This window comes from Desmodus rotundus, chromosome 12 (assembly GCF_022682495.2).
Source record: "Desmodus rotundus isolate HL8 chromosome 12, HLdesRot8A.1, whole genome shotgun sequence".
Classification (NCBI taxonomy): Eukaryota; Metazoa; Chordata; class Mammalia; order Chiroptera; family Phyllostomidae; genus Desmodus; species Desmodus rotundus.
Genome location: NC_071398.1, coordinates 52,198,615 through 52,220,244, shown reverse-complemented (window position 1 = coordinate 52,220,244; position 21,630 = coordinate 52,198,615). Strand labels below are relative to the sequence as shown.

Here is a 21,630-nt window from a genome sequence, read left to right as displayed (position 1 = left end):
GCTGTTAAACTGGGCTTTGAACTCTGCTGCTAGACCCCACGGGCCGCGGCGTCTTTCCACCAGAAACCTCCCATGCTTACCCTTCGGTCCATCGGGGGGACAAAGTCCACTTTTGCTGTTAGCTGGGGCTGAACCTGCAGGGGCACGTAGTAAACTACCACTCCCAGAAGGAGCCGCGCGGACGTCGGCCGTTTACTTGTTCACATGACCCTGCACCGCGGCCTCCGCTTTTAGGTTGGGATCCGAGTTCTACCAGCCACTGGCCTCGGCGTCACTGACCCCATGAAACCTCCCATAAGGCACTGTTTTGTGGAGCGGCAGGACGAAGGCCACGTCTGCCATTCACAGGGACTGCGCCCTCGTTCATCGAACTACATATCCCAGGTCGCCTTGCTTGGGTTTAGTGCATTTGTTTCCCCACCCGTCATAGTATTCGTGGTGGTAGTTCGATTCCTGACACTCGTACTTTTGTGCACTTCATAAATATTCTCTTTCCGCCTGCAGCATGACAGTCCTTTTGGTTGTCCTCCCAGGTTGGAGGAGAGACAGAGACAAAAATAGAGGGGGTAATAAAGAGGGAATACTGGTAGAAATAAAGGCATATTTGATTGTTCCCTGGGTTTCATTCCGGGAGACAGTAAAAGGGTGGGTCTGTGTCAGCCTGGACACGTCATTACTCTCCTAATACACAGAGACTTCCGGACATTGACATTATATTTAAGTTTGTTTCTTCATGGAATGCAGAAAGGACATCGCAACATTTATTTTCATTTTGTACCAGCAAAATGTCTTTGAGAATGTGGCATGTTTGAAATCTACACTGAAGATCATAGAGCGCTGAGGCCCGTCGTGCTGCAGCATTTTGATCGGGAATTGCAGTCCATAGCGTTGGGGAATTGGGGCCCAGCGGCTGTTACAATGGACTATGACTCCCCAGGAGGCTTCGCTCATATGGAACACCTCCCCCATTCAGGTGCTATCTACTGTGACCAACTGTCAGGAAGGTCAACCGAGCAGGTACCATGGAACCTTCCCGGAGAAATAGTAGGAGCCTCAGGTATCAGAGATCGCTATCTGGGGGACACAGAGTTAATGTGAACACGATTCCCTATAACTCCTGGAATTCTCAAACCAAAGATTCCCAGACACTGTGGAGCTGCTGGCCACAGCCTTCTGAATGCTGGGGCGCCCGCTCAATGGTAGCCCTTGGGAATTATAGTGAGAGAAAGGTAAGTGCAGCCTCGGCCTGGAGGGGGAGCCAACTCTAGCACTCCCAGAAGTCTCCTCTCCCGCAGCAACTGGGCAGTCCACTGTTGGTTCCTTCGATGGGGAAGGGCACCCGGGCGTCGGGCGTCGGAGCTTTGAGAAGTAGAACCAGGCTCTAGGTGCCTAACTGCGCCCCCTGGTGGATATGTGTAGTGTAACCATGATTCCTTAAAACTGGGAAATCTCAAACCTTAGGTTTCTGGAAGCGGTCCACCGCGCCCTTCTGGAGGTTGGAACGCACACTGAAGTAGCCTCTCGGAAATATAGTGAGAAAAAAACTTCGACATGCGACCTGCATTAAGTGGGAGAGCCGAGACTTCAACTTCCAGAAAGCGTAGCTCCCAGGTGAGTTGGATTGTCTGTGGCTGTCCACTGCCTCCTTACATTGGAAGGGCCACAGTACCTCGAAGCCTTTTTGGGCCGCAATAGAAAGCTCTAGGTGTCGGAATTCGCCACCTGGTGGACAAGGTAGATGTAATCATGATTTTCTGTAACTCCTAGATTTTTCAAACCCTGGCTTCCTAGACTCTGCGAAGCCGTCCACCCGCGCACTTCCGCAGGTTCAGACACTTAAATGTAGCTTCTGGTAATTATATATATGGAGAGGTGTCTCAGTGAGTCTTGGTCCTGGCTGAGTGTCCTGGAAGGCCCTGTCCCCAGCACACTGGCCCCCTGGAGGGACGCGCGCACCACTGGCATCTCCTGGGAAATGCAGTTGGGCGCGGATGTTGGCACCTGAAAACTTGACGTTAATTTATTGAATCCTAAAATAGTTTAAGAGTGGCTTTTCTAAAACCACTACAAAAAAAACCCTACTGAAAATATTTCAGGATTTTTTACCCTTCCCCAACCACCACTACCATCCTACTCAAGACACGGTAAAGGTCGTAAGTGGGCGCTTTCTTCAACAGACAGATGTTCCCACTCACTCTCAGGGGAAGCTGGATTGGCCCAGGCATTAGCAGCAAAGGGTGTGTGCTGAGGGTCTCAACTACTATCCAAACGTGCAGGCACATGGAACACTGACAAAAGTGCAGCAAACAGGAGGTATCGGAAGGTGGCCCAAGTCTCACCGATGGTATCTGGAAAGCTGAAAAATGTAGTCCACGGGGCATTGAGCCAGGTCTCAAAGGGATGTAAGATATCTGGAAGGCAAGGGGCAGACCCAGGTGGGCTGATACAAGGAATGGGCAGCGTTTGTGGGGTAGGGAAAGGTAAATCACATACATGGTAACCTGGCATTTCATGGGAAGAAATCTTTAAATACCATTATAAACTAAATTGCAACCACATGAAGTCCAAACCCCCAATGTGACTATATTTGGAGATAGGGCCTTTACGGAGATAATTTAGGTCAATTAGGGCCATAAGATGGGGCCCTAATCCCACAGGAGTCAGTCAGGGTGACCTCCACCTTTAGTGGTCTGAGAGTGATAGTCTTTAAAACAGACAGACAAATAATGATTGTCATGTGTACTACAAAGTCTCTGGAAAGAGTTCCATGAAAAAGATTCATGCATCAGAGACAGAGGACATGTGGGCATGAGCTAATGACACATAGAGGGAGCAGTCCCTGAAAAAGCAAAAAGGGTGTTTCTTCAGTCCGAGAAAGGCAGCATGTTGTTTACCGCAGAACCCTCATAGTATAGATGATACAAGAGTTGGCCTCATCACCCCTACCCCAAAAATGTGGCACCATTTGTTGGCACCCAAGGCCCAAGAGTCTGCGTTTATAACATACACACTGGTGATTTTTACATGACAAAAGTCATGGGTCCCACTGTGAGACTGTTTTTCAGAAAAGCAAGATCTAAGTGGCCAGCAGAGAGACACCTGGGTCAGGCTGAGGCCCAAAGCGGGGCAGATGCCCAATCTTTCAGCACCTCGTCTGTCACAGTGAGGGTCGTCTCTTTATCTGGAGTGATAGGAACCATTGGAACGTATGAAGCAAGAGTAACCCAATTGTATTTGTATTAAAAACAATCTCCCACAGTATTATTAGTTACTATTGCTGTGTGGCAATAGTCAGAGATGGCAAGTAATTATTTATGGGTCATGGTTGTTTTGGGACACTTTTAGAATATTGAGGGTTCCATGAAATACTATGGACCTTCAAGTTAAATTATAAAAAAAAAAAAAAAGCTTATTAAACACTATGAGAATCAATTAAAAAGTGCTTCAAGAAAAAATTAATTTGTACATTTCATAGATAAGTAAATTTTGTAAAATATAAGATTTCAACATGGAAGTCCTATTGCTTATAAAATGGGACTTAGGGAAAATCTTGGTCTTTTTGTGCAATGGCACCATCTGTCCAATGCCTGTGAGACCTGTAATGAAATTTATAACCAGAAAAGAGCAGCAAAAGCCATTGCAGAACCTGCAAAACTCCATGGAACTTAAATTTCAAGAGTTCCTATATAAAATTTCTCCAATAGGGCTTATTATAAAGCTTAATTTATTGCAAAATAATGCAGATAACTAATTTAAAATGTTTATAGTACACTGATACTTTGTCATGTGGGATTCAAATCTGTGAGACTAGTTGCTATGTACCTTGAACAAATGATTTACACATAGATCGGAAAACTTTGTACTGAGATAGGCCAGTATGCATGGTGATTCCATACAGATTCCACTCGCATGTGCAGAACCCTCTGCCATATTGTTTTTAGGGAATATTAGCATTAATCTGCACCATTCATAAGTACTTCTTCCCACTCAAAAAGGTAAAGTGAAATAATGATAAAGTTGGACTGCACTTGGTGCTTTTTAAATTTTGGAATCTGCTGAAATCTTAGAAGTCATGCCAAAATTCAATACATTTTCCTACTTCTTTTTCTTTTTAAAAAATCTCACCTAAGGACATTTTTTCACTGGTTTTACAGAGAGGAGGGGACAGAGGAAAGAAGAGAAACACCGACTGCCTCCTGTCTGTGCCTGGACTAGGGATCACATGCACAGACTAGGTATGTGCCCTGACTGGGAATTGAACCTGCAGTCCTTTGGCTATGGAATGACACTCCAACCAAGCCACATGGAACAGGGCTTCCCAGCTTTCCTTTTCTGGGTTCTATAATAGAGCACTGATGGACACTCACATTTGAAGGTCCTCAACATTGATCGTCTCCACATTCCCCTACTGTTAGGATGATCTGAGGAATGTACTATGTGTGAAGGTATGTGTATAAATGTGTCATCTTGAACAAGAGTATGATTGGGTCAAGTGCTGGAAGGGATGAACTATGGCTTAAGGCTCCCTAATGTCCCAGCTCATATAGAGTGCCTCTACCCAGTATGAGTTCTCTGGTGCTTGGTCAGGGAAGAGCTGTGTGTGAAGGCCTTCCCACAGTCCCTGCACTCATATGGCTTCTCGCCAGTGTGGATCCTCCGGTGCTGAGTGAGATGAGTGCTCTGCCTGAAGGATTTCCTGCAATCTGGACATTCATATGGCTTTTCCCCAGTGTGTGTCCTCTCATGCTGGCTCAGTGATGAGCTGTGACTGAAGGACTTCCCACACTCGTTGCATGCATATGGCTTTTCCTTGGTGTGGATTCTCTGGTGCTCTATGAGTAGGGAGCTCTGGCTGAAGGCCCTGCCACACTCATTACACTCATAGGGCTTCTCTCCTGTGTGGATTCTCTGATGCTGAATGAGTGGAGCGAGCTGGCTGAAGGCCCTGCCACATTCGTTACACTCATAGGGCTTCTCCCCAGTGTGGATTCGCTGGTGCTTCGTTAGGGATGAGCTGTGGCTGAAGGCCCTGCCACAGTCACTGCACACATAGGGCTTCTCCCCTGTGTGGATCCTCTGATGTTGACTCAGGTGTGTGCTCTGCCGGAAGGCCTTGCCACACTGACTACACTCGTAGGGCTTCTCTCCCGTGTGTGTCCGTTCGTGCTGGCTTAGGGATGAGCTGTGGCTGAAGGTTTTTCCACACTCGTTGCACCCATAGGGCTTCTCCCCAGTGTGAATCCTCTGATGCTCAGTCAGGAGTGTGCTCTGGCTGAAGGCTTTCCCACACTCATTGCACTCATAGGGCTTCTCTCCTGTGTGTGTCCTCTGATGCTGAATCAGTGGTGTGATCTGGGTAAAGGCTTTTCCACACTCATGACACTCATAGGGCTTCTCACCAGTGTGGATTCGCTGGTGCTTAGTCAAGGATGAGCTGTGGCTGAAGGCCTTGCCACACTCTGCACACTGATAGGGCTTCTCCCCAGTGTGTATTCGCAGGTGCTGGGTAAGGTGGATACTTTGCCGGAAGGCCTTCCCACATTCACTACACTCATAAGGCTTCTCACCTGTGTGAGTCCGCTCATGTTGGCTGAAGGAGGACCGAAAACTGAAGGACTTCCCACACTCTCTACACTCATAGGGCTTCTCACCCGTGTGAGTTCTCTGGTGCTGGATCAGTGGGGCAATTTGGTTGAAGGTCCTCCCACAATGTGTGCACTTATAGGGTTTCTCACCAGTGTGGATTCTCTGGTGTTTAGTAAGTGCCGAGCTGTTTCGGAAGCTTTTTCCACATTCGTGACATTCGTAAGGTCTCTCTCCCGTGTGCGTTCGGTGGTGTTCAATGAGTGCGGAGCTGTGACTAAAAGACTTTCCACATTCCTGACATCTGTAGGGTTTCTCTGTTGCATAGGTTTCCTGTTGGACATTTGAGTTGGGATTCTCCCTTTTTCTGTGCATTCCCCATGTGTGGGAGGCTCGTCTTTCAGGAGTCATGGGTTGAATTGGGAGATCAGAGCTCAGACTTAAATTTTCCCCAAACTCATTCCCCAGCTGCTGCTCCTGAATGGATGCTGTCACAGGCGTGAAGGCTGCCTGAATGCCAGTGCAATAAACACTCTCACAACTCTGTTCCCGGTGGCCCTCAGCATCTTCACGCTTACAGCCTGGCAGATAATACCACAGGAACCTCTTTACCAGGACATTGTTGGTTATTTTTTCAGAGATGTCTTGCTTTGCAGCTGACCATTTGGTGTTTGATCTGGTTTCTAAGTCTGAAAGAAACAAAAAAATGGAATTGTCCCTTAATCGCTGTTTTGGGAAGAACAGTTTGTCTGTGGATAGGTGGCTGGAAGAATTGAAGCAACAGTTTCAAAAGTTTCAAAATGCAAGTGGCTTTGACCATTTAACCATATGGCTTTACAAACCACAGAAGGAAAGAAGAGGTAGGGAAAGTACAGAAAACAGGGGAGAGGAGTTGGTATTAAGGGGTAAAGATGGAGTTGGCAAGGTGGTCACAGAGAATTTGGGCAGGAGAAGATGCTGAGGAGATAGTGAGACTTCAGATGCCCAGGATTGGAGGGAGCAGAGTGATGGTCAGGCCCCGGCTAACCATGCCAGTGGTGATGGAGGAAAAGCCACCAGGTGAGAACCGCTCATCCCTCCTGTTGCTCAGAACCAGTGTCTTCTTGGAGGCCCCTCACTGTTATACCACCACCACAAGTGGAAACTGCTGAACTATTACCAGGACAATCAATAAATAACTGTGGTATAGCCCTTTGGGATGTTTATTGTGTATCTCACTAGCTGGGAGGATGCCGGGGGCAGGGCCTTTGCCTGCCTTTCTAACCAGTGTATCCCCACCCACAACAGGCGTCAACAGATGTGCTAAATGAAAAACACATGCAGTCCCTCCCCCTCATTCCTGGTAAGAGGGCCATTTTGCCCTGGTACCCAGCCTCTACCCCGACACTGGACTGGTGTAAAGATGCGATATAGGCATGTTTCCCATTTATGCCACATTCCAGTGAAAAGTTAAGGGGGAGGAAACAGTCCAGTCAAGTGCAATTGTCAGAATAGTGTCTTGGAAAGAACCTAAGCCCTGATTCTGAGAGTATGCTATGACCTTGCATGTGAAGAAGGAATTACGGTTACTAAGCATTTGCCATTAGCCCATCACTGAGATTACCCCAGATTTTCGAGGTGGCCCCCCTGTAACCACAGGGTTCTAAAATGTGAAAGGGGCAGGACAGTCAGGGTCAGGATGACCTGATGTATTAAGATCTGAGCAGCCACTGCTGGCACTGAAGATGGACAAGGCCATGTGTCCAGGAATGTGGCAGCCTCGAGAGGCTGGACAATGAGTGAATATGGATTCTATCCAGACCTTCCAGAAGGAACGCTGTTCTGATGACCCCTGAATGCAGCCCAGTAAGACCCATTTTGAACTTGGTTCTTCTAGAACTGTAAGGTCATTTGTGTTGCTTCAAGTACTGCATTTGTGGTAATTTGTTACAATGACAACATGAGACTAATATAGTGGGCGAAGGCTGGTTATTATTTTTATATTATTTTTTCATTTGTTTGTTTAGAGAGGAGAACGGAAGGTGAAAGAGGGAGAAACATCGATTGGTAGCCTTTCATACACGCTCTGACCAGGGACCAAATCAGCAACCCAGGCATATTGCCCTGACCAGGAATTGCACCAGAGGGACAACATCCAACCAACTGAGCCACTCTGGACAGGACTGAAGGCTAGTTAGTATTTGAGGGAGAGGAAACCCTGCTGTGACTTCCACACACTGTCTATCTTTCTGGGGCACTGGCCATGGGCTACTGCTCACACGGGGTCACAGCTTGACGCCAGTGGGAACTGTCTGCCAGAGCGTGAGGACACCCCCACTTCTTACAGAGGTGCCTGTTGGTCTCACAAGCTGGACAGCAGGTTTGAAGAGCAGAACCACGTGGAAGAGCCAGGCCTAGAGCCATGACACACAGATGCCTGAGTCAGAAGTGAGCCTCTGGTTTAAAGCACTGAGGCTGGAGGGTCTGTTACTCAGTAAGAGACCTGCACTGCACCCCCACCCCCCGCCAAAGGCCTCTGTGCCTGCTGTTTCTTTCCCCTGGAAGCTGTTCTCCCAGATCGTTTCATGGAGGCCCTGTTCTCACAGTTCAGGCTTTAGCTCCCATGTCATCTCAGCTCCCTCATCTTTCTGCTCAAATCCTCCCCATAATTCTAGTCTCTACCTCCTCACCTGCTTTCACTTTCTCAGCATTCATCATAATCTGTAACCATCCTATTCACTGTTGTTATTATATTTTTAGTTACTTATTGTGTGCCCCTGTCCGTCACCAAGAATGTAAATTCAGAGAAGACAAGAACTTGTTCTCACTCGTGGTAGAATGGTGGTTGGTGAGTGTTCACTAAAAGTTGAGTAGTCAGTTTGCTCTGAGGAATCTGAGATCAGATATGGAGAGAGACCTGTGGGGGTAAGTGGGGTCCTCCCAGCCCTGCACACTGTCACCTCACCTGGACACACACCTTGTGGAACCTCTTTGTCCACAGGCCATGGCTCCACCTCCTGCTCCAGCAGGGAGATGGGGGGGGCGGGCTTCAGGAGCCAATGTCCTGCTCCGGGGGAGACTCAGAGCATGAGCCATTGTGTCCCAGGGCCCTTCCCAAACTCTGTTCACTTACCTTAAGCCTTCCAGGACCCAAGTGGCTGGTAACCTCAAAGACCGAAGTTTACTGTGGTAATAGACTCCAGCATCCTTCCACTGTCAGTACCTGACCCCACCCCTAGCTCAGTGAGGGGCATGTGACTCCAGCCTGGCCACCCAGAGAGAGCACTTCTTCCATTGCCCACTGGCAATAATGAACAATGTGGCGAGGACCTTGTGGCTGAAACAAGATGGGAGTACCCTTCTGTGAATGGTGGCAGAAAGAGGTACAGAAGAAGGCAGTGAGGAAGGAGGGGGGCTCCTGACAGCAACAGAGGAAGACCCAGTTCTAGCCTGGGATTCTGCAGCTCTGGGACCCAGTGTGTCCCTCTTACCCAACATATCCTGCCTCTGGCACTTTCAGGCGGGATCTGTAACTTGCAGGGAAAACATCTTCATTGATAATCCCTAAGTCAAAACGGTCTGGTCCCTCAGGCCCAAGACACATCTGAGTTATCTGCATTGAATACCTAGACATACACCCACTTTTAACCCAGGAGAATTAGAGTCCAGACCAGAGGAGACCATGAGGGGCATAGGTGTGCCCTTACCCACGGAGACTAGAAGCCTGAAAGTCTCCAGCATCACAGTGCAGTACAGGGTCCTCTGTGTGGGCTCCAGCTGCCCCCACTCCTCCTGAGTGAAGTCCACAACCATGTCCTCAAAAGTCACTTGCTCCTGGAACATCACACAGGACTTTCCTTAGCCAGAGCAAGCCTGGCACTGGCTGCTGGTGGGAGCAGCTGGCAATGTGAGACAAGACCAAGCTGGTTGTTGGGGGGGTTCTCTCAAGTCTGGGAGGCTGGATTGTGAGGATGGTTGTGTACTCACCAGGAACCCCGAATCCAGAAGCCCAGTGGTCATTCCCTCCTCCTCTGGTCTCTTGCAGGAAGCCAGTGTTTCTATAGGCAGCTCTGGGTGGGGGGAAGGGAGTGTGAGACACTGAGCCGGTGTCTATGGTTACCAGAGACCCCAAGTTTCAGAACCCCTACCTGGAGGTGGAAGGAGCTGTGGCTGCCAGACCCTGGAGCCCAGCCCCCACACCAAACCCGAGAGCAGTGTCCCTCAGCTTGGCATTTCCCAAGTACCCGCTGTGAGCCTGTGCTATTCCAGTCACTGCTGAAGAATGATCTCAGATTTACCCACATCATTCTAAAGAGAGGAAAAGTGAGGACTGGGGTGGGCAAGGGACATACTCCTTGTTGCAGATAACTTCCAGGGTGTTATTTGTTATCACAACAACAAGCCAGACAGCTCCCTGATGTGCCTCAGTTTCCCTCTCCTCTCAAATGAGGGTGGTTACCCAACATGGCTGTTACCCAACACTGCAGTATTCAGGGTCGGAGTTTTCTCTGTGCAGAGACTCGTGGGCACAGAACCGGGCCTGGCACTCAGGACATTTAAATACGTGTTTGATGAAATAGAGGAGCATGGATGGTGCCTGGCATGCAGTCAGTGCTCAATGTTTCATATAATGAGTCGGTTTTCTGAGTCCCAGGCGACTGGGATTAAAGTCCTGTGTTTTTGGTCTCCTTCATTAGGAAGGGAAGGCTCGTAAGGAAGGCGAGGCTGCACTGACTTCATGAAGGGACCTACGCATTCCCCACCCTCGAAATCCGGTATGTCCCAACTACAGCGGGCAAGGGATGCAGGCTAGGCTGGCTCCATTCTCTGAAGGGTCGGGCTGGCTATCTCTCCAATTGTGCCCCCAAGACACAGAAGACTGACCACTGGTGCCAAAGACAGGACCTCACCAATAGTCCTCTGGTACCCTGAAACCCCCAACTCTTTACCGGGCCCCACCCACTCGGCCTTGCCGTACCTCCCCCAAGAGAGCCCCCACGGGCCCAAAGGAACAAACGGACTTGTCACAATCACGCGCGGTTCGGTACACACCACAGCCGGAGCCCCAGAGAGGACGCCGGATCCCCTGCTAGCTCAACCTCAGCAGACCCGTCCACTCCCGATCTCGGTTATAGGCGGAACAACAGCACAAAGGCCCCGGCCGCTACTGGCCAAGATTACGCCTGCGCCAGCAGTCGGCGAACTACAGCTCCCAGGTGGCAGCGCGCTCACATCTGGTTACTCCACCTTGCCCCGCCCCGACACGGGAATCTGGAAGAGCATCAGCAAAGTTGAAATTGGAGATTACCTTCGCGGACTCAGCTAGTCTGCCAGACCCAGGACCGCTCACCGTTAGTTAGCTGGCGGCACAAAAGCTGCGGCCATTTCGTCAGTGGGGGCTCGAACTACATCACCCAGAGGGAGTTGCGCCTTTGTCTTGTCATTTCGGTGTTATTCCTGCCCTGGGCAGCAGCCTAAAATGTTAGGCTGGGCTCCCAGTCCCGCTTGCAGACGCCTCCTTCCTCAGCATCAGTCTCACCAAAAGGCCCGGCTCCAGTCTTTGTTATAGACTGGCAGGATGAGGTCCCGTGCGCCGTTCGCTAAGATTGAGTCCACTCCAGTGGGCCTCGAACCACGACTCCTGGAAGGACACGCGAGAGTTCCGTCTGCAGCTTCTCCCTCTTGTGGGAGTATTTGCGGCCGAAGTCCTGTTCCTGGTACCAGTACTTACGTCTTCATAAATTTTGTTCTGACTGCAGCATGGCGGTTCTTGCAGTCGTTGCCCCAACCAGGAGGAGAAACACATAAAGAAGATGAAGGTGCCAAAAAGGGGGAGAAATGAGAGATACGGGGAGAAAGTTTGATTTTTCCTTGGGTTTCATCCCTGGAAACAGAGAAAGGATGTGTCAGGGTGGAGCTGTACACACTTTATTTCCCTCCCAATATGGAGAGACTCCCGGCAGGGACATAACATTTGAGTTTTTTTCGAATATAGCGAAAACTCATGACATTTATTTTCATTCATTCCAGTATGTATTTGTGTAGGTGGCATATTTGAAATCTTTGCTGAAGTCTGAAGAAGTCTGAAGACCGGTGGAGGCACCTCCAACCTCGGGGGGGTTGCCGCATGGCCTTCTGGGAGGTGTGGTCCACAGTTCTTTGGGAAAGAGTCAAGCCCTGAAACAGTGGACCACAACTCCCAGGAGGCTTAGCTCCTTCATTCCCTCGATTTGTCTGGAAGCGCCCCTCTGTCTCCCACCGTAGTGAGGCACACCCTTGACGCAGAGACTTCTGGGAGAAGTGTACGCGTCTCTAGCTATCTGATATCCACGCTTGGCTGGGACTGGTGTCACCGGGAGTGCTTGTAACCCGTAATTCTCAAGCCCGGGTTTTACAGACTCTGCGGAGTCTCTGACGCTGCCTTTGTGAACTTCAGAATTCCTGCCCAACGGTAGCCTCTCGGAATGAAAGTGGGATAAAGCCTTCTCGGTGCTACCCAGGGCTGGCCGGGTCACCTGGACTACAAGTCGTGGAAGAGCCCATGTCCAGTCCAGGCCCGATCGTGGGTGCCTCACTGGTTTGACATGCGCACTGTCGGGCTTTCTGGGAAAAGCAGTCTGGCCCTCCGGGTACTCAGTTGCCGGGACTGTAGGACCGGGGTGGGGCTGGGGCCATAGGCCTACAACTCCCGTTAGCCTACGCTCGGCTTCGTTGTGACGCCACGGCGACCCGTCTGCGCGCTCTCATTGGTCAGAAGACCTCGTCGCGGGGACTTCTGGTCGTCGTAGTTTTGCCCCCGCCCCGGTTCTGGGGTCCCGCGGAGAGGCTGCTGTAAGGGAACCTCCCCACGCCCCCCACCAGAACCGACTTGGGCTTGGACTCACCTTGTCCGCCTGGAGCCCTTCCCGCTGAGGAGCCGGGGCGATGGATTGTCCTCCTTGTCTGAAGGGAAGTGCGAAGGGCTGTTCTCGCACGGGTTTCCTCACATGCCCATCTGGGCTTTCACCCCGGAGTCGTAGGAGACGATTGCCGTGGGCTCCCGGCCGCCCGTCCCCGGGTGCGTGGCCGAGTCCCCTTGCTCCTGACTGGCTGGACTTGCAGAGTTTGCGTTTTTTTCCCCACAGCTAGGTGGGTGACTCCCCACAGCTAGGTGGGTGACACCTTGCCTGGCATCCCGGCCCTTCCTCGAACATCGCCTTAGCCTGTCACTCTGTCCACGGAGAGGAACAAGAAGCAGTAAATCCGAGTCATGGGGTCCTTAAAGGTACCAACTAAGTCTTCTAGCTATTTAAGATCGAGTCCCAAAACCTGCCGACCTAGAGGGCTTCAGCTACCGCACATTTAAGAAGGAACAATTCCGGTCTTCCCATCACCTGGTGTAATTTGTCTGGAAGAGGGAACATTTCTCCCCACTTGTTTATATATGAACTGGTTGGTTCTTTTAAAAAATTATACATTGATTTTAGAGAAGACGGGGGTGGGGAGAGAGAGAAACAGCAATTCGTTGTTCCAGTTATTTTTGCATTCATTGGTTGCTTGTGTGTGCCCTCACTAGGAGAAAAGCGAAACTGGCTATCTGGACAATGTTCTAACCAACTGAACCAAGGGGTTAGGACATCTGAATTTTTTTATTTTTAATTCTCAAAGATATGTTTATTGATTTTAGAGAGAGAGGAAGGGGAAGAGAGAGAGAGCAAGCTCTCGCGTGCTTGCAACATCAAAGTGAGAGAAATACAGATAGGTTGCCTCTCACACACAGTCCATACAGAGGGTAAAATAGGGAACCTGGGTCTGTGCCCTGACTGGGATCCAGCCAGCAACCTTTCGGTGTGCGGGAATCCATTCCAACCGACTGCACTATCTATCCAGGGAAATCTCGGTGGGTTTTAATGATGCCAGCCTACTTGTGATTCCAAAACCTGGACACATTGGGGGGGGAAGCAAACAAAAAGTTCCAGGAATTAAGAACACCTTCCTTAGACTGTTGTGAGGATTAAGTGAGTTTCCAAGAATTGGGGCACTTACTTAGTACAGCCCCCAGCCTGGAAAAACCTTGACAAATGTTTACATTGTCATCAGCAGATATTAATACTATTATTTTTTTATACTTGGTGGTGTAAAAGGGAAGGGGACTGTACATTTTGCTCTTTCAGAAGATCACTAGTTGATTAAGAAGTAGGAAAGATTCTTAGGGGTCACATCTTCAGCCTTGTGGGGATCTCCTCTGAAATGGCTGACCCCAGGGACCTCCAGGAAGGCTCCTGTGTGTCCCTGAGAAGCAGGATCCTTTTAAAAAAAAAGTTATTTTATTGATTTTACAGGGCAAGAGAGAGAACATCAATGTGAGAGAGAATCAGTCAGTTGCCTCTCTGCACCCCAACTGGGAATTGAACCCGCAACCTTTTGGTGTATGGGATGATGTTCCAAACAGCTGAGCCACCTGATCAGGGCAAGCAGAATTCAAGACATCACCTTGTGCACCTGGGTCCTTCCTCATATTGCATGTACCCCTCTCTCTTCCCCTCACTGTGCTTTGCACAGATAAGGGTTTTGGCTCAGCAAACATTTTGGGTGACATTTCAAAAGCAGGTCACCTGGTCTTTAAAGTCAATGTTAGTATTTTCCTCCGTATCTACCATTTCTTGTACTGTTCATTATCTTCGGCATACTCATATTTCTATGTGGGATCATTTCCCTTTAGCCTGAGGGCTCTCTTTATCATTTCTTTTAGAGTGACAAAATTCCCTTACTTTGTGTTTGCCTCAAAATGCTTTTATTTCATCTTCATTTTGGAAAGTTACTTTAGGCAGAGAATTTTAAGTTGGCAGTTTTTTTCAGTACTTTAAAGACACCATCTGTTGTCTTCTGGACCCCATAATTTCTGTTGAGAAGTCAATCTTCCATCTTATTGTTACTTTGAAGACAGTGGATCTTTTATTGCTTTAAATATTTTTATTTTAACTTTTAAAAATTGATCTTTATTTTTTCCATTACCATTTAGCCCCCTTATACCTGCCAGCTCCCTCTTTTTTTTTTTAAATCCTCACCTGAGGACTTTTTTTTATTGCTCTCAGAGAGAAAGAGAGGAAGGGTGAGAGGAAGGGAGAGAGAAAAACATCGATGTGAGAGAGGAACATCAATCAGTTGCCTCCTGCATGCACCCAGACCAGGAATGGAACCCGAAGCCTAATGGTGCGTGGGGCAACACTCTAGACTCCAACCATCTGAGCCCCACTGGCCAGAGCTATGAATATTCTCATACAATGCTTTTAGCGGACCTATGTTTTTATTTCTCGTGGGTAAACATCTGGGAATGGAATTGCTGACTGATAGATTTACATGGTCTCCTTTTATTAATTTTTTCTTTTACAGTTTGTTTTTTTTAATAATATACTAAGAAATCTTTGACTATGCCAAAATCACAAAGCTGTTCTATTTTCTTCTGATTCTTTTATAGTTTTTGCCTTTACATTAGGACCTGTGATTCACCTTGAATTAATTTTTATGTAAGTGGGAGGTTGTAATCAAGTCATTATTTTTTTCTTATGATTATCCATTTTTTCCAAACATTATTTATGGAAAAGCTTTCCTCTCTTTTATTGTATTAGACTGAAGCCTCTGTTAAAAATCAAGTGAAAAAAAGTTTTAAATCAGTTGAATGTGTATGTGTAGATCTGTTTTGCTCCTCTCTCCTCTTCCACTGTTCCACTTTTTTCCAGCCCTGTGTCAACATCATATGTCTTAATTATTGTGGCTTCACAGTAAATCTAGGAATCAAGTAGTGAAGTCAACCTCTAATTTTATTGTTTTTATTCAAAAATTGTCTTTGCTATACCAGGTCTTTAGCACTTCCATATTTATTTTATTTTATTATTATTATAAAGATTTTTTTTATTTTTAGACAGAGGGGAAGGGAAGGAGAAAGAGAGGGAGAGAAGCATCAATCTGTGGTTGCCTCTTGCACGCCCTCTACTGGGGGCCTGGCCTATAACCCAAACATGTGCCCTGACTGGGAATCAAACCGTCAACCCTTTGGTTCGCTGGGCCACACTCAATCCATTGAGCTACACCAGCCAGGGCAGAATATACTTTTAAATTGATCTTCTATCCTGTGAACTTGCCAAAATCACTTACTTGTGGTAGTATTCTGTCATTTTTCTTGAACTCTTTACACAATCATGTTATATGTAAATAAAGATAGCTTAGTATCTTCCCGTTCCAGTCTTTATGCTTTTCTATTTTAATGTTGTTATACTGGCTAGGACCTCTAGTCCTTTCTTTAAAAAAAAAGATCTACACTTAACATAGTCAAACATGCAGTTCTTAGGAATATAATGCAACAGTTTTACAACTGTGTATGTGTGACCCATACTCCAATCCATATATAGAATATTTCTGTCTCCTGGAACATGTCCTTTATGCCCCTTTGTAGTTAGTACTTCCCTCACATGGCCACCGTTGTTCTGATACCCGCACTATAGATTATCTAGTGCAATATTGAATAAAAGTGGTGAGAGTAGACATCCTTACTTTGCTCCTGATATTAGGGAATAGCACTCAGTATGTCACCATTAAATATGATCCAGTACTCTAGCAGATTGAGAAAGTCTTATCTCTGATCTGCTGAGTTTTTATCAGGAATGGGTATTGTACTTTTATCAAATGCCCTATATGGATCTATTGACATGACCATATTTTTTTCTCCTTTGTTCCATTGGTTTCTGCTTATGTTTTTTCCTTTGTCTTGGTTTAATTTCCTTTGTTTTTTTTCTGGCTTCTTGAGATAGAAGCTTAGGTCACTAATTTTAATCCTTCCTTTCTAATGTTTATATTTATAGCTACATATTTTCCCGTAAGTCTTACTTTAACTGCATCCTGCACATTTTCATAGGCAGTATTTAGCCATAGTGAAAATATAACATATTACACTGATTTCTGGATTTGTGAAGTGCATTGTTTAATTTCCAAATATGAGGCGAATTCTGTTATTGATGTGTAGAGTAATTTCATTGTGGTCAAAGAAGCTATTATGTATGAATCGTTCTGTTAAATTTATTGAGAAATGTTTTATGACACAGCATATGGTCTGTTTTGATAAATGTGTATTCTACTCTTTTTGGGCATAGTGCTCAATTAATGGCAGTTCATTTATGTTCTTGTATTTTCTTGTCTGGTTGTTCCATCAGCTACTAAAAAGCAGTATTATTAATTATTAGTATTAAATCTCCAACTATAACTTGTATCTATATTTTTTCTTTTTTCAATTTTTGCTTCATGTACTTTGAAATTATGTTATCGAGCTTACTATCATGTTAGATTATGTCTTCCTGTTGAACATACCCTACCACCGAGATATTCTTTTTCTCTGGTAATACCTCTTGCCTTGGAATTTACTTTGCTTGTACCACATTGTACCTTTTTATTTATTTTTACTTTCTTTCTTTTAAAGATTTTATTTTTTTTTTAGACAGAGGGTTTGAAGTGAGAGAGAAAGAGGGAGAGAAACATCAATGTGTGGTTGCCTCTTGCGTGCCCCCTACTGGAGACCTGGGCTGCAATCCAGGCCTGTGCCCTGACTGGGAATCAAACCAGCAACCTTTTGGTTCACAGGCCAGCACCCAGTCCACTGAGCCACACCAGTCAGGGCTATTTTTACTTTCAATTTAACTGTTGAAATGTTAAAGTAGCTCTCCTGTAAATAGTATTTAATTGGGTTTTGTTTATAATCCATTTCAGCAATCTTATTATTTAATTTGATGGTTTACTAGATTTGTATTTAGTATATAATTATTGATGTGTTTAGGTTGATGTCTACCACATTGTTATTTTCGTTTTGTTTCGTTTCATCTGGTCTTCATATCTTTGTTTTTCCATTCTACCTTTTGGATTAATTTGATACTGTTTCTTAATCCATTTTATCTCTTAGTTTCTTCTTAGCTTTATATCTTTGTAATATCACATAATCTTATGTCTTATTTGCTCTAAGATTAACAATATAAATCTTATCATAATCTACCTGATGGTAGTATTATGCCATTTAATGTGCAGTGTAAGAACTTATATTGATATAATTGTAATTTTCCCTATTTTATTTTTCTGTATATTTTATTTACAGAAATATTTTGTATTATATTCTGTAATCTCCTGTGTAAATATTCTGTTACTGCTTTATATAGTCAACAACATCTAGAAGGAATTTAAAAGGAATTTTGTGCAATATTTCTTCATAGTGAATTAGTCTCTTGCTTGCTCTCCATTTCTTTCTGCAGATCTAGGCTTCTACCTTTGATCATTTCCATTCAGTCTGAAATATATGCTGCATCCTGAGGAGCTTTCAGATAAAGTCTGCATTCATTTCAACTCTTAGCTCCTTTTGGGCTTTCTTGTTTCGTCATTCTGGGCAGGATGAGGTTCCTACTTGTATTTCAGTTCTCTCTGAAGCACAGTTGAAGTTCATGAATTGTCCTTAAACAAGCAGAGAGGATGTACTAGGAACAAATTCACGAGAGTAGAAGTGAGGGCTCAGGTCCTATCTCTGGGATTGGTGCTTTAAACCCACACTGTCTATGACCCTTTACCTTTTGTTGTTGTTGTTATTGTTGTTGTTGTTTTTTGGGTAAGTCTTTAATATGTGCTTGATAAAAAAGTTACATTTCAAAAGTGAGAATTTAGTTTTCACATATATCTTTCCCTCAGAGAGACTGTCATTTAGAATGGTGTTACTAGGTATACTTACCATAATATTGAAGAATGTAATGAAATGATAAAAAATATGAGGCCAGATGTCAAAATCATAAGATTTTCTCTGCAGGTTGCTGCCCATGAACAGTAAACATCTATTAGGATGAGGTCTGCATTATCACTGTACCTGGCTTCTTTATTCTCAGTTCAGGTTACTTAACTCAGTATTTAGTGCATGCTGAGGGACCTGTGTCTAATGGAAGTAACATACCAGCTTTCAGTGCTCTACAAACACCAGCACCGCACATCACTTCTGCTACGATCTTCTGTGCTGATTGGTTCCGGCTTTCTAAGTTAACATTATATATCAGTAATTTCTCCTCAAGATCCCATCTCCATTACCCAGGTTGAGTTTGAGGCAGACATTTACAATAATTGACCCTTTATTTATGAGTATCAACCATTACTTGTTGATTTTACTACCTTAACTCTCAGAGGGTTACCTTATTCTACTAGAGTTTGGACGTTGCCTTACTGCCACCGTAGAGTAGTAGCAACAGAAATTGCCTGTAGATAAAAAAAATTAATAGAAACATTTCTAGGAAATACACATACATACCTACACTCCTGTTATGGTAGGTGCTGTTTTGAAGGATAATGGTGGGAGGGGAGAGGCTTCTAGGTAGAAAAGTAATACTTCTTTTTTTTTAGATTTTATTTTTTAGAGAGACGAGGAGGGAGGGAGAGAAACATCAATGTGTAAGAGAGGTTGCCTCTCACATGCCTCCAACTGGGGACCTGCCCCGAAACCTGGGCATGTTCCCTGACTGGGACTCCAACTGGTGACTTTTTGGTTTGCAGGTCAGTGCTCAATCCACTGAGCCACACCACCCAGGGTGACATATAATCCTTTAAAACCAAGGCTATGCAGACGGTTGATAGAAACCAATAATAGTAAGGAATATTGGTCAAATGGTATAGTGAAATAAAACAGGATAGCGAGGTAGAAAGAGAGGAGAAACCATATTGGTTGGGAGGTCAGGGAAGGTCTCTCAGAGGAGGTGACCTGAAGTTATGAGGTAAATGAGAAGGGGAAGGGTTGCTGACCCCTAAGACCTTGGGGATCAAAGGAAGGTCCTTGGATAGATAGCAGCTGTGTATTAATTGGAGAAATGGTCATAAAGAGTGAGAACTAAAGAAACATGAAAGAAAACAAGACAATGCCCTGGGTAGTGCAGCTCAGTGGATTGAGTGCTGGCCTGTGAACCGAAAAGTCACCAGTTCGATTCCCAGCCAGGGCACATGTCTGGGTTGCTGGCCAGGTCCCCGGTTTGGAGGTATGTGAGAGTCAACCAATCTACCTTTCTCTCACACGTTGATGTTTCTCTCCCTCTCTTTCTCCCTCCCTTTCCCTCTCTAAAAATGAATAAATAAATAATCTAAACAAAATTCTTTATAAAAAGAAGTCACCATCAACTGAAGCCGTTTCTGGTGAAGAACTGCCTAGCAACATGAGCCTGGTAAGATTCACAACTCCTGGAGTTCTACTCTAGCAGGTGACTGGGAACCTGAGGATGAATCAGAAAAGCAGAAGGAACACAATGGAATTATTGGGTCAGTGGAATATAAACAAGGGCAATAGTGATCCAGGACAGGGATTGGGGAAATGCTGAAGTTGTCAGAAAATGCAGCTTCAATTCAGACTTTATTTCTTCACAGAGAATTCTTATCAAAGAACATTTCCATCAAGTTGACTCAGGAGTTCACACCCCTCTTAGGTCATGAGAACTCATAGTGGGGAGAAACCCTATGAATGTAATGAATGTGGGAAAGGCTTTAAGAAGCTTTCATCTCTTATTCATCATCAGAGAAATCATAGTAGAGAGAAAGCCTATGAATGTGGGAAGTCTTTCCAGCAGAGACTCCACCTCATATTACACCAGAGAATTCACACTGGTGAGAAATCTTATGAATGTGATATATGTGGAAAATCATGTAGCCAAAATTCTTACCTTAATCTGCATCAGAAAACTCATACTGGAGAGAAACCCTATTAATGTGATAAATGTGGAAAATCCTTCAGTGGAAAGTCAAATCTTAATGTGCATAAGAGAACACATACTGGACAAAAACTTTACAAATGTGGCAAAGCCTTTAGTGATTGCTCATCATATCTACAACGTGAAAGGATGCATACTGGACAGAAACTACAAATGGAGGGAATGTGGAAAAGCCTTCAGCCACAGCTTTCACCTGACCATTCACAAGAGAATCCAAACTGGTGAGAAAACATACAAATAAAATGAATGTGGGAAACTTTCAGTTTTCATTTATATTTCACTCAACCAGAGAGAACATACACTGGAGAGAAACTGTATACATGTCATCATTTTGGGAAAGCTTTCAGTCAAGGTTCTAACTTTATTGGGCACCAAAGAACTCATACCAGAGGGGAAAAACTACACATTTCATTTTAATAATAAATGCTATACAATTACATTTTGTCATTTTTGACCCATTCCCAGAGAAGGGCTGATCCTGGGTGGCATTTGATACCTTGGGAAATTGCCAATGAAAAATAATTACTAAGATCAAAACTCACTTCATTGCTAGTTAATATGACCAACCAATGTGGGAAAGGCTGTTGCCAAGAGGTCAAAATAGGCTGATGATATTTGATTAAATGACAATGTACAGTTCCAAAAAGCCAGAGTGCCAGAGTTTATTATTCCTCTGATGCTAGAAAATTAGGCTGCTCCTGATTTGTTTCAGGAAGTCGCTATAAACTATAATTATGAACACCATGTAGAAACATGGAAAACATCTATAATGTATAGTAAAAGGTGCAGAATTATGGCTATGTTACCTTACATGTGCATTCGGACAAGGGCTTAAAAAGGAAACACAAAAATGAACACTAATTAAGTCTTGGAATATTGTGTAATTGTTTTTACATTTCTCACAATTTCTATAATTTTACAATAAATAAAAAGAAAATGGGGTGGGGATATAAGGGAACTACATGGTAATGGGAAAATACAATAAAAATAATTTTCAAAAAAGACAAAGGAGAAAGAAGTAGATCAAATGTCAGTCTGAATCATTAGAAATTGATGACTATGGTAGCAAAAATGAATAGAAATAAGTTTAGTGGTCAACACAAGAATTTAGAAAAAAATTATTTCTAATCAAAGCAGAAGGAAGATTAAAAGAAAAACAAAAAAATACATGGTAAAAGGTGACTGAGAAAAACAAATTAAATGATCACAAAAGCTTTGTTACATCGGGAATAAAAGGAAATAAACACAGAAAACAATATCAAAAGTTTTGTATATTTTTGTGTATCCTTGGAAACTCAGCTGAAAAGACAATATTCTAGGAAAATAT

At 45.0% G+C, this 21,630-nt stretch overlaps 1 protein-coding gene and 1 long non-coding RNA gene across 2 annotated transcripts; one reads left to right on the top strand and one right to left on the bottom strand.

Moving 5' to 3' along the window:
* The first annotated feature begins 638 nt into the window (after positions 1–638).
* Positions 639–4,291, top strand: LOC128779719 (uncharacterized). Its single transcript, XR_008425804.1, has 3 exons — positions 639–1,229; positions 1,462–1,611; positions 4,155–4,291. It is a non-coding gene; the product is annotated as an uncharacterized lncRNA (long non-coding RNA).
* LOC112313566 (zinc finger protein 135) lies at positions 3,708–10,731 on the bottom strand. Its single transcript, XM_045203588.2, has 4 exons — positions 10,615–10,731; positions 9,550–9,632; positions 9,270–9,396; positions 3,708–6,272 (listed from the first exon to the last, which is right to left on the bottom strand). Exons 2-4 carry the CDS (start codon positions 9,580–9,582, stop codon positions 4,555–4,557), a joined length of 1,878 nt encoding a protein of 625 aa, XP_045059523.2. The 5' UTR covers positions 9,583–9,632; positions 10,615–10,731; the 3' UTR covers positions 3,708–4,554.
* Positions 10,732–21,630: the final 10,899 nt, after the last annotated feature.

Excerpts from the sequence above, each read along its gene's own strand:
- LOC112313566 (XM_045203588.2), bottom strand. The coding sequence starts at position 9,582 with ATGACCACTGGGCTTCTGGATTCGGGGTTCCTG. Across the intron at positions 9,397-9,549 it reads TTCTGGATTCGGGGTTCCTG|GAGCAAGTGACTTTTGAGGA; the intron begins GTGAGTACACAA and ends GTGATGTTCCAG. Across the intron at positions 6,273-9,269 it reads CAGGCTTCTAGTCTCCGTGG|ACTTAGAAACCAGATCAAAC; the intron begins GTAAGGGCACAC and ends TGTTTCTTTCAG.